We start from the raw sequence: 12,306 nt of genomic DNA, 5'->3' as shown, positions 1-12,306 counted from the left end.
GGAATCTTTTAAGAATATGAGAAGTTCTGAGAGACGTTATTAAATAAGTAAAATCTGGAAAGGCACTAATTATAATTATTAGGTAGAGACAACTAAAAAATAAAGCAAAGCTTTAGTGAACATGCATGTTCAATTGCAGGATCAAATGATCAATGCATCACCATAGAGGTAATGTTGCCAACAGAACTTACGTAATTAATTTTGCAAATATTGAATAATTTAGTCAAGTTGCGTTTTCATAATTAGCAAACAGCATTGAGTGAATATTTGGTCCTCATGTTTTCAATATGCCTCTCTTCAGAACTTGAAGAATCCAGGCAGAAATGTCCACCATGTTGGTATAAATTTGCCCACAGTTACTTGATTTGGAATTGCTGCGATACTTGGTTAAAAATAAAGAAAACTGTTCATTTCATTGTGATGGATCCGTTTGTTGATCTTGGCATCACCATCTGCATTGTCCTAAATACATTGTTTATGGCCATGGAACATCATCCCATAGATGATGCCTTCAAGAATGTTCTATCAACTGGAAACCTGGTAAGTGAGGGTTGTTGTTTTTTGCTTTTCAACCCATCTTATCATTTTCTAATTAAAACTAATTCTGGACAACTGAAAATGCTTTCAAAAATGGTTGTATCTCCACTGGGTGTTCCTAAACCTGTTGAATATATGAATCTGCCTTCTACTGAATCAGGACATCATCTAGCGCAGTCTTATGTAACCACCACTAGCTCTCTGTGATAGCAGGTAAAGGGGTTTCCCCCAGCCCTGCTATCTGAAGTCCTTTAAACTAGGATTGAACTGATGTCCCCAAGGTCCTGCTTCCTCCTTCTTCCCAAAGTTCTGCTTCCATCGGCTTCTGTCCTGCAAGAATACCTTGCTCTGTGCAGCCAAGCATCTACCTGGGGTTTGCTTGCTGCTGCTCCAAATTCCTACCAGATTTAAAGCCCCTTTGAAAATTCCCAGCTTCCTCACCAAACATTTAGCCAGGAAACTTCCTTGCAGTAAACTCTTCCTCAGATAGCTACTCTGTTTCTCTGTCTTCCGCTTTCATACGAATGTATCTTCCACATGGACTGGCTCCACTCCCATCAATCTCTGTGTGTTTGGCAAAAGCCTAAAGGGAAGTCAGTATGAATAGGCTCCTCCACACAGTCAGAAGTTCTGAAGTTAAACAAGAATGGCTCCTCTAAGGAGCACTTCCAGCCCTGTCTTCTGGATGCTGCAAGTTGGTTCTTCTAAGTTCAGAATCACCACACTGCCGCTTTGAACAGGGCAATGATGCAATCCCAACACTTTCACTATTAGATTACATCCATGCATTGCTTCTTTTTAATACAAAACAGGCAATTAAATGGGATGGGGAAGACGGGGTAATAAAATGCAGAAGTTAACTTTTTTCATTCTGCACTTAGGTCTTCACTGGAATCTTCACTGCAGAAATGGTCCTCAAGATAATAGCCATGGATCCTTATTACTATTTCCAAGAAGGCTGGAACATTTTTGATAGCATCATTGTCAGCCTGAGTTTGATAGAGCTGGGTTTTTCAGATGTGGATGGATTATCTGTTCTACGGTCATTCAGACTGGTAAATAAGAAGCAAAGTCTCATTACTCATTTGATCATAGACTTGAGGAGGGGAAATAGTTAAAAACCCTCCCTCTGACTGGATCTGAGGAAGGGCACAGAATCTACAGGAAAGCAGTGAGTGCTGGGCCTACTTTGGAAAGGTTTCCACCCTTTATCCCAACCACATCATTAATTTTAACCAAGCTGAAGCTAGTAGCAAGCGTGTTGAATGGGTAAAACTGCCAGCTTCACTCATCTCTCCAAAGCCTCATAACCTAAAACTGCCAGCTTCACTCGTCTCTCCAAAGCCTCATAACCAGCAGAGAAAGGGTGCAAGCTTTTCTTGGAGCACCATAATCTCATATTTCCTTTTGATTTATGCTGCTGATTAACAGCACACCTTTGCTTATCCATCCAAGATGTCTTCTTGCATGGACACTGGGAATTCTTATGCTCAATAATGTGGGTCTGCTGCTAAAGAAGGGAGAAGAGTGTCCATGCTATCCTTACTTTATATCCACAGCTACATCAACAGAGAAGCCACACTATCTAGGAGGAGTGAGACATTAACTTGTACCTCAGCAGGCAATTCCTGCTTGGGAAAGCCTGCCTTACACTGTGACAACTCTAGTTACAGGCCAGGGATGGGGAACCCATGTGGCCCTCCAGCCTCCAGCTCCCATCAGCCCCAGGAAGCATGGCCAGTGGTGAGGGGTTATGGGAATTGTAGTCCAGCAACATCTTGTGGGCCACATGTTCCTTAGCACTGCTATAGGCCGTAAGCTAAGTAAGTGTGTCATATGGTTGTTGCTGGAGCTTTCCCAAATAGAGCTATGGAAACACTTGAGTTCATGGCTCTTTGTCCAATATATAGCTGGTGATGGGATGTGAGTCTCTGAATTGCAACCACCGTCTGTATCTCTTTCTCATATAAATAAATGCCTCATTGTCATTTTCAGCTTCGAGTCTTCAAGCTGGCGAAATCTTGGCCAACTCTGAACATGCTGATCAAGATTATTGGCAACTCTGTGGGTGCTCTGGGAAATCTGACCTTGGTCCTGGCTATTATTGTATTCATTTTTGCTGTGGTTGGCATGCAGCTGTTTGGCAAAAGCTATGATAATTGTAAGTGCAAGATTTCAGAGGACTGCTCACTTCCACGCTGGCATATGAACGACTTTTTCCACTCTTTCTTGATCGTGTTCCGAGTCCTTTGCGGAGAATGGATAGAAACCATGTGGGACTGTATGGAAGTTGCAGGCCAAGCCTTGTGCCTCATTGTGTTCATGCTGGTCATGGTGATTGGAAACCTTGTGGTATGTAATCAACAACTGTCCTTTCAGTTACCGTATTTTCTGTTGATTGTCTGATTACCTGCTATTATGATCCATTTAGGCAAACCAGTATGAATACTTGTTTAGAAAATCTGTTGACCCCCCTTTCTTCTGTAAATAGCACCCACGGTGTTATTTCTATAGAATCGTATAGCTGTAGGGGATTTCAAGGATGAGCCTGCTCAGCTGGCCGCATTGACAGGCACCAAAGGTTTTGACAGGCACTAATTATTTGCCCACCAAAATACCAGATTTCCTTTTCATTGTAGGCATCACCTGGGCTGCAGTTTGATGTCTTATGGCCCATTCCAGCAAAAGGGATTACGTTATTATTTGTTTGTTTGCTATGTTTGTTGGTCACCCAGTCACCAGGTTCTCGGGATGGTGTATAATTTTCAATGCCTGGAAGCAATTTTGTTGTGCTTGGCTCTTTTGCCTGCACTCATGGCTGGTGGCCAGCAGTGTGGGCAGAGGAATCCACACGTAATGCCCTCCTTGCATTACAGACAAGACAGCAAACAAATGTTCAGCATTAAAGATACATTGCAGATAAGAGAGTTCCTTGAGTGCAGCAGAAGGCACATAGCCTGTTGTTAGTTTGGGTGCTTTCCCGGCCAATACAGCAATGTTAATTTGTTTCATTTAATCCATGTTTGAATTTGCAAATTAGCAACCCAGCGAGTCAAGGAGTAAAGCATAACCTGGTACTAAAGACCACTGAAATATACTGAAACAAATCAGTTGGTTTATTGTTATATAATTCTTCATTCAAAGCATATTGTTACATTATTGATTTTTATTTTTATGTCAGAATGTGCACTTCATTCAGAGAGCACTTCAGCAGTGTACAGAAATAGAATATATTTGAATAAATTGAATAAATAATAATACAGTAATCATCTGGCCCAAAAGGCACTGCTACTGTATCCTAGTTATGTCCTAACATTCCAAATTTACTTGTGCTTTTTCTGTCATCTTTGTATGGAGAACTTCAATATATTGGGGTGTATTTTCGCAAATATCCCACTCTGTTTAAGGAATAAGTATGTTCCACTGGTGGAAGTGGTTAAAAAAAATTATGATGACAAGATAAATAGGTCCTTCTCTTTAGTTTCTCTGATACACAAATTGCTAACATTTGGTAAACTTGCAGACACAACACACACTGGATTGTTTGGTTCTGCTAACAAACAAAAGCATTGTCAAAAATAAGACAGCAACTAAGAAAGGATAGATGACCACTGATTTCATATCCCCAAACCCTGGAAGTAAGCACTTAATCAAAGAATGTTTTTTAAAAAAAGTTATTCAGAAATTGAAATACGAATTCATGAATTCAGTTTGAGAATACATGGGAACAAATCTGACTTTTAGGTTTTAGGAATTAACTTAAATGGGGGAAAGAGCCTAATTGAATTATTTCCCCCCCACAGGTCCTGAACCTTTTTCTGGCCTTATTATTGAGCTCTTTCAGTTCAGACAGCCTCGCTGCTCCAGATCAGGATACAGATGCAAACAACTTACAAATTGCCATAGCAAGGATCCAGAGAGGAATAGATTATGTCAAAAGAAAAATATATGAGTTTGTGCAAATGACCCTTTTGCAAAAATGTAAGGCCTCCACTGGAATTGGCTCAGCTGAAGGGCAAAATGGCAAGAAAAGTGGGTGTGTCCCCAACCACACTGTAGCTGACTATTACAATGACAGAACCACAACTACCATCTACGTGGATCACATGTCATTCATCAACAACCCAAACCTCACGGTGACAGTACCGATAGCTGCGGGAGAGTCTGATTTTGAACACCTGAATACGGAGGAAGTTAGCAGCATATCTGAGCTCGAGGAAAGTAAAGAGGTAAGGCAAGGGATCATTTTCCATACTTACACTTTGCCCTTCTGTTTATACATTATCAGCTGTGCCATAAAATGTATATGTGCTCATATTTTAAAATATAATCTTCATTTTTTCCTGAAAAGCCTGTGAGTATTGAAAGCAGCAGTGTACCTACCTCCCCATTCTATAAACATGGAATAGTCTGGTGTTGTTTCATTACTTAATGAAGTGACACTGGCAATGCCTCTTCACATTGCTGAGTGCAGGCTATGGACCAGCTTCTGTGAAAGAGCATTTCTTCACCAGAGTGACATTTTAGAGGACTCTGGATGTGTGCAGGGCAGAGCACAACACATGCCAAAACTGGGTGTGTGGTATCAGCATCCTAGTTGCCATGAAGTAGCTCTGAATCTGTTACCGTTAATGTTCTGAAGTAATGAATACTCAGATCTTATTTATACTGCAATTATACACTGCCCTGGTAAATGGCACAGCTGACGAAACCATTCAACTTATCCAGGCCCATGGTAATCATTAAAGTATTCTACTTTTGAATATGTAGCTTACAGTAATCATTCTCGTTTGGATACTTCATTTGGACATACTGCCTGCCTGTATCAATTCATATGTTCAAGTTAGTATCGATGGGATTTTTTTTCCCATTAATGCCAGATGACGATGTTTCTCTCTCTTTTCCTTCTGTTACATTTTTTAAAAAACAAAGCCATTGCTCATATTTGTCTTTCTGTGAAAACATGATTGTGTTTACGCAGAACAATTTTTAAACATATAAATCAGAATTGTTATTTCTTACTTTAACAAATGACCATGGTGTGCTCAGTGTGTATATCTCTATATGTCTTTGCTCAATTGCTGTATTTACCCTGCTTTTTCAAATGTGTTTGTGTGAATAACGTATTAGAAAATACTTTCGCAGCCATGTTTGTGGTATTTCCAGAACTACAAACCCAGAAGTATTTGCGCCTTCAATGTTATTTCCCACCATTCTTACTTCTCACAGGACTAAACTCAAACTGGATCAACCAAGAGTGCAGCTCTGGTGGTTTTTAACCAGGCACAGCAACGTGTGTCAGCCATTTTGAACAGGTTACCTCAGCAATTCATATATACATGATCACTGTTGAACAAAGATTGTCTGGCATGCATGCTAATCTGTATATTCCCCTCTTCATCCATTGTGATACCAACAGAAATATGCACAGGCTGATCTGCAATTGGAGTCATGCGACGCTCATCCCAGCATGATCAGCACACTCCAACATTCACTGTGTCTGATGATTTCTACATAGCATTTTGATATGTGAACTGCATGGTCTGTGGCACTGGTTCTCAAGCTGTGATCTGCAGGCCACCAGAGCTCCGGAAACCTCATTCAGGTGGTCTGTGGTGTGTCCATGAAGAACACTTGCAGTTTGAATTCTTGTAGAATTCTATGGAATTCAAATTGCAATGCAGTAAAATATAAGAAAAAAAATACAATTTAAGAGTCATATAGCATCTAGCACAGCACACTACCATTGCTAGCCCAACAGAAAGAATAATTAAGTAGTCAACCCATTTTCATGTGGTCTTGGGCCGGGTGGAAGGTTTGGTCCAGCAGTATAGTTAGGTCTTGAATTCTAATGTTCCAAGCGTGCTCAAGTTTAGTAAGAGCTCATTGTAATTTTGAGAAATTACATAACCAGTCGGAATGTGATGAATATTAACATTGCATTTTCATTAGTAAGCTCTTTAATATAATAAACTGATATATGCATTCCTTAAGGCATACTTCATTAATTTACAGTGCATATTTATGCATATTTGCATACGTCCTAGTATGCTCAAGGAGGCTTAATGACACGTAAGTTTGAAACAGGATTTCCTTCGCTTTTCATGAGTATAAAAGCATGACAACTCTTTTCTGTTTCATAATGACATTTTTAGGGATGAATAGGAATCAAATGAGGGTGTTGTTGCTTTTGTTCCCTAAGTGCTCATGGTAGTGTTTAATTTAAATTTTGATAGATGCAACTGGGTACTGGTGGACTTTTTTGTCCTCTTGTCTTCTGTGGAAGACTAGGAAATACAGGGATGGGCCATTCTGTAACTGACAGCAGAAAAATCTTGCCTTGGAAGTGGATGTAGTGGCCATACCCTATGGTAGACTTACATTGACACCACCACTAACAGTAATTTGCACTTTATCGTGTTTCCTGTTAGGTGTTTGGGCAGTTGGGTCCTCTGGCTACATTCCAATCAGGTAGGGAACTTTCAGGGATGAAGGATCCTTCACTACCTTTCCTCTTAGCCATGAGGAGGAGGCCTGAGGCTTGGCAAATTAACTGCTACCTCAGTGGCTGCAGCTGAATATGGTGATGGCCAAGGAAGTGATTGTGAGTGCGGCTTTCCCATAAGGATGTGGCTGTTGACAGTCTTTGCCAAAGGCCCTGGAAGACCCATGAGGGGTTTTTCCATGCCATGCAGAGTTTAATGAGCAGGAGGCAGTACCTCTGCTTCCAATCCTGTTTCACTACCTGATGTAAACTTATTCATTCGCTCAAGATTTTGCTGGCAATGAATACTTTCCTTTCTTAACCTTTGGTTTGGTTTTACTGGTTGCTTTTCTTTACAATTATTGTCATTCAAGTTTTACATTGTGCTTTGAGATTTTTAAATGAAAAGTGGTATAAATATATTTTAAAGTAATTTATTTTTAAAGGATGACTCTTTGTGCCAACAGATGCCACAGGACTTGCCCCTTTTCCTGTTCTCCCCCCACCCACCCATGTGATTCCATAATCAGCTATGGGGAATCCTGGAACCCTACAGAGCAGATTTTTGGAATGCTGGGCAGTTGGGGGGGAAGAGAGGAAGCGCTGTTGTGCAAGCAGAAATCCATTGCATAGGTGAGGTGACACGGTTGGATGTCACCCCATACGTTTAAAATCTAAACATTTCATTGTTGTGACAACCGCTCTCTCGCAAACCTTATTTTAAGGCACAGGGTGCAATCCCCGAAAGTAAAGCTGGTAGAGTACCTACTTGAGTTTAGCTAGCGCATCAGAATCTGCAGTCTTGCTGAGTTCCATTTCTAAGTTCTGAAGATTTAATAAATTCATGTCAAAACAGAACCAGCTGGCTTCCCAAGCCAATCCCATGTGTGCTTCATCATAAATGCTGAAAAATAATAATAATAATAATTTACTTATATCCCGCCCTCCCCAGCCGAAGCCGGGCTCAGAGCGGCTAACAACAGTAAAAGTAATACAACATTCTAAAATCAATTCATTCTAAAATCAATTAAAAATCAAATTAATGGCAACCATTGGGCTAGAGTTCTATGAGGATTACCAAAGGAGTGGGTCAGGCTGTGCCTTGGCCAAAGGCCTGATGGAACAGCTCTGTCTTGCAGGCCCTGCGGAAAGATGTCAAGTCCTGCAGGTCCCTAGTCTCTTGTGACAGAGCGTTCCACAAGATCGGGGCCACAGCCGAAAAAGCCCTGGTTCTGGTTGAGGCCAGCCTAACCTCCCTGTGGCCCAGGACCTCCAAGATGTTTTTGTTTGAAGACCACAAGGTCCTCCGTGGGACATACCTTTCACTTGCTATTTTGTGTGTCCTCTCACCATGAACTGATTTAACCACTAGGCAAATTAGGCCGCTGCCTAGGGCAGCAATATTTTAGGTGTAGCAAAATTAGAAGCTTAGTAAAATTCAGAAGGGATGCTCCTTCCTAACCACTCATATGGAGTGTGTCCTGCTCTTGCCAGGTGTGGCTGTCCTGTTTTCTCCCTTCCCAGGGTCATTCTGACCACTCTCCATTTTGCTGCTGTCAGGGAAAGAGGAGACTAAGATGCACCCTTCCATGGGCTCAGAGGATGTTGGGTAGCTGCAGCTCCTGATTAGCACCGGTAGTAATGTTGCTTTCACTATTCTGCATTGGACCAGCCTAGGAGTGGCTCATTCCAGATTGGCAGGCCCCACGGTTGCATACAAGGCAGGCTGGCAGGCTGTTATGTAACAGAAGAGGAAAATGTAATATATATTGATCACTTGTGATTTTTATAATCCAGTTCAGAATTACTTCACCCTGTCTCTGCTACAGCATCTTACAATAAAAATGCTCTCCATATTAAATGATGAAAGCAAATGTTCATGTAATTAATTAGATTTGAATTGGTATTTTCTAGTTTAGAATAATTAGAAGAGTATTAATTGCTGCTTTTGTCTTTTTTATAATGCTTCTTGTGTATAAAGACCTTCACAATATTTACACAACAGCCTCGTGAGGTAGATCATTCATAATTTCACTTTACAGGCAGGGAACTGGATACAAGTGTCTTGCACTTTGCCAGTTGCTTGTTCATCTGGAACGAATAGCAATCTAACTGTCCTCATAAAATACCTGAGTAGCAAATAACATGAAAGTCTATCACAGGGATAATTTGTGCTCGTAAATCTTTCTGCTATCTTAGGGTTGCCATATGCCTGGAATTTTCCTGACATAGCTGGAATATGCCAATCGGAAGCAGTGTCTGGGCGCAAATCGCTGAAATGCTGAATTTCCTGAAAAATAGCTTTTGTGTCCGGATTTTCACTTTTTGAAATATGGCAACCCTGTGCTATCTGCAGCAGACTGAAACTAAAACAGAAAAATCCAAGCTAGCATTTGTAGGTACAGTCAATAAGTATTTTTTCACCTTTCATTTGACATAAGTTTTAAAGTGAATTGGACCGACAGAGGTTCTGTTCCATCCATTTTTCCAAGCAGCTCCCAAAACGATGACCTTCCTCCACTTGAGTTTGATGGACTTAGGCTACATTGATCAGGATACCTTCATGAGAATGAAAAACCACGAATTATTTTTGTGACAATTACTTTCCCAGTGATTAGCTTTGATGGAAGGAGAATTGGCAACATATTAGTATGGGCGGGGGCTGGAGTGTGCTTGTGACTGGTCCATCTCTGAGTAATTATTTACATGGTTGGTTATACACACCCATTGGGTCCATGGCAGCACCATACTTAACACCATATTCAGGATAAATATCTAGATTGTCAATAAGATTATCACTTTCAGGAAAATATTTGCTTTTCTTAAAAATGATTAGGAACAGTTCCTTTAAACATCTTAAATAAGTTTTTTAATAATTGGAATAAAAGTTTGAAAATCACGGAAAGGTGTACATCATCCCTGAATCATGTAATTCAGAATGCAATAACTGTGATTAGAATCGCCCTGTATTGTTTTAACTGTGCTTTCATCATTCCCCACATTCATCCAGCTGTTGGTGCCATTTCTGATGTTATATACTGTATGGTAATAACATTGTATCAGGCCAGAGAATGCCATAATCACAACTGCTTTGGTTAATTTTGGTACTCAGACCTATCGTGGGTCATGCTGTTTATTTTGGCCCTGCCTTAAATTCCACTGCATATTTGATCTCGATGATCAGGTTCGAAGGATGCCAAACCAATTGCAGTCACAACCTAAGATGAGAGTTCTCTAGCACCTGAATTGATAATTCTCTGAATACTTCTAAGAGTTGGTCTGAGTACCAGAGTAACAAAGAGTTTAAAAATGCATAGAAACCAACACATCTATGCACTTGCAAGAGAGAATGCAAAATAAAGGCCGTGGGAATGAAATAAATATGTTTCTTTCATTGTTGACATTTCCTTTTCTTTTTTTAAAAAAAAAAAGGAGTTTGGGGGTGAAATGGTATTCTGTGATTATCTGTTGTCTGGTGAACTCCAGTTTACTGCACCATATCCAATATTGTTCTGGAGGGTCCCCCACCCACCAGGAGCTGTTTTTCAGGGAAAGAGGGAATGGATAGGGAAGATAGTCAAAAATTGGTTGCCATGCTTTGCAGAAGTGCTTGATGCTAGCATAGAGCCACCCCTAGATAAAACTCAATCTTTGTGGAGGTGGCGGGGAATCAATCATTGGTATCGTTCACGTCCAAATTGAGAGCAATTTGGGTCATGCTGCTGATTTCAACTTTTTTTGGGCGGGGGTGGTTCCTGTCTGTGGTGCAAGCTTGAATTTAGCATTATAAATAATATTGATAGATAAAGCTGTTTAGCAGTATTTTTTTTCTGCCGATCAACTAATGTCAGTTAAGTCAGAACTACTATGGCAAAATTGTTCTTTTTTGAAAAGAACAATTTTAAGAGCAGCAGAAAAAAATGCACCCTCTATACATTTATTGATAAATTATACAGATTGACACCAGATAATTTTTTTTTGGGGGGGGGGATATTCTTACCATCATTGCCCAAAAAGCATTTGAAATTTCCTTTGGTAAGTAACAATGCACAGCTGCATATGGGTATGTTTAGATGTTCTAAGGCACTTGAACCGTAATCAGGTGTTGCAATTTCCACCCGGTGGTTGCAGAGTATGGCTGTGTGCTCTGTCCCCACCTGCACTGCCCCCAAACACTGGCTGCATCCCTGACTTCCCATGCTGATCAGGAAAGTCTGAAGGAAACAGGGGGCATGTCTAAGTTCATTTGGTTGTGTGCATTTGGAAGCCTCTCCTATTGGAAGTCTTGTATTATCAGGGTTCCCAGTCACAGGGAGGCTTCTCGGAACATTAATTTAAACTTATGAAAACCCTTCAGGGCTTCCCACTCAACACAGAAAGCTGGGAGGTAGAGTGGACATACAGATGGGCTGGCATGTAAAGGTCCCGTAATCTGAAGTAGGCTTTTGTGAACACAGCTTTGCTTTTCTGGAACTCTGATTTGAGATGTGTGAACATACTCCTGTGCATGCCCAGTCACATTAACCTCAGCTCAGAATCCAATACATACTGCTTTTTAAAAAAATGCATTGTGTGATCTTTCTTACAGAAATTAAGTATTTCCAGCACCACTGAAGGCAGCACAATTGATGTTGCTCCCCTGGGAGAGGAGGAAGCGGAAGATGCAGCAGAAGACCCATCACAACCAAAGGCTTGCTTTACAGAAGGTATCAAGGGCAGCAAACCTAACAGTGGGGATTGCATGCAGGACAAAAATATGTATTTGGGAATTGCTGTATCCTGTGAGTATGTGAGGAAGCAGGGGGGAGATGTTCAGCCAAATGACTTTATGCTTATGACAAAGTGGGTTGTGGCTCATGGAAGCTTATGACACAATAAATGTGCTGGTCTTATTGGTGCCACAGATCTCTCTGTTTCTTTTGCTACAACAGACTTAACATAGCTATTCCCACTGGGATTTTTCCTTGAGGAAATGCTATTTTAAACGCAGTTGCTACTTAGAGTAATGAAGCTGTTTTAAATTTACGTTGTATGAGTCAGTTTAGCAAACAAATGTAGGGATGGCAGAATGTCTGGCACCAGCAATATGTATCAGGGTTGTATTCAGCATAGCGCTACGGCTAAGGTTCCATCAGGGCAACAATTTTTCCTTCAGGATTGAAACTTCACCTCTTCCCCAATCCTGCACAATTGTTCTGGGCTTTCCATAAATCATAAAATTGGCTAACAGCTATCCAATCCATATATTGCCAGGAGGATTTTTTCTCTCTTTTAAGTCATTTCTT

General features: G+C 40.7%; 1 protein-coding gene across 1 annotated transcript in view; it reads left to right on the top strand.

The window, feature by feature from the left end:
* Positions 1-12,306, top strand: part of LOC308458319 (sodium channel protein type 2 subunit alpha-like) — a 47,197-nt gene that overhangs the window by 16,160 nt on the left and 18,731 nt on the right. The window contains exons 11-15 of the mRNA XM_080973313.1: positions 302-540; positions 1,419-1,592; positions 2,533-2,889; positions 4,341-4,766; positions 11,610-11,727. Coding sequence (XP_080829439.1) covers positions 302-540; positions 1,419-1,592; positions 2,533-2,889; positions 4,341-4,766; positions 11,610-11,727 — 1,314 coding nt within the window. The remainder of the gene's footprint in view (positions 1-301; positions 541-1,418; positions 1,593-2,532; positions 2,890-4,340; positions 4,767-11,609; positions 11,728-12,306) is intronic.

Source organism: Podarcis pityusensis, assembly GCF_964106645.2.
Source record: "Podarcis pityusensis genome assembly, chromosome: 1".
Classification (NCBI taxonomy): Eukaryota; Metazoa; Chordata; class Lepidosauria; order Squamata; family Lacertidae; genus Podarcis; species Podarcis pityusensis.
This window is presented reverse-complemented; position numbering and strand designations above follow the sequence as displayed.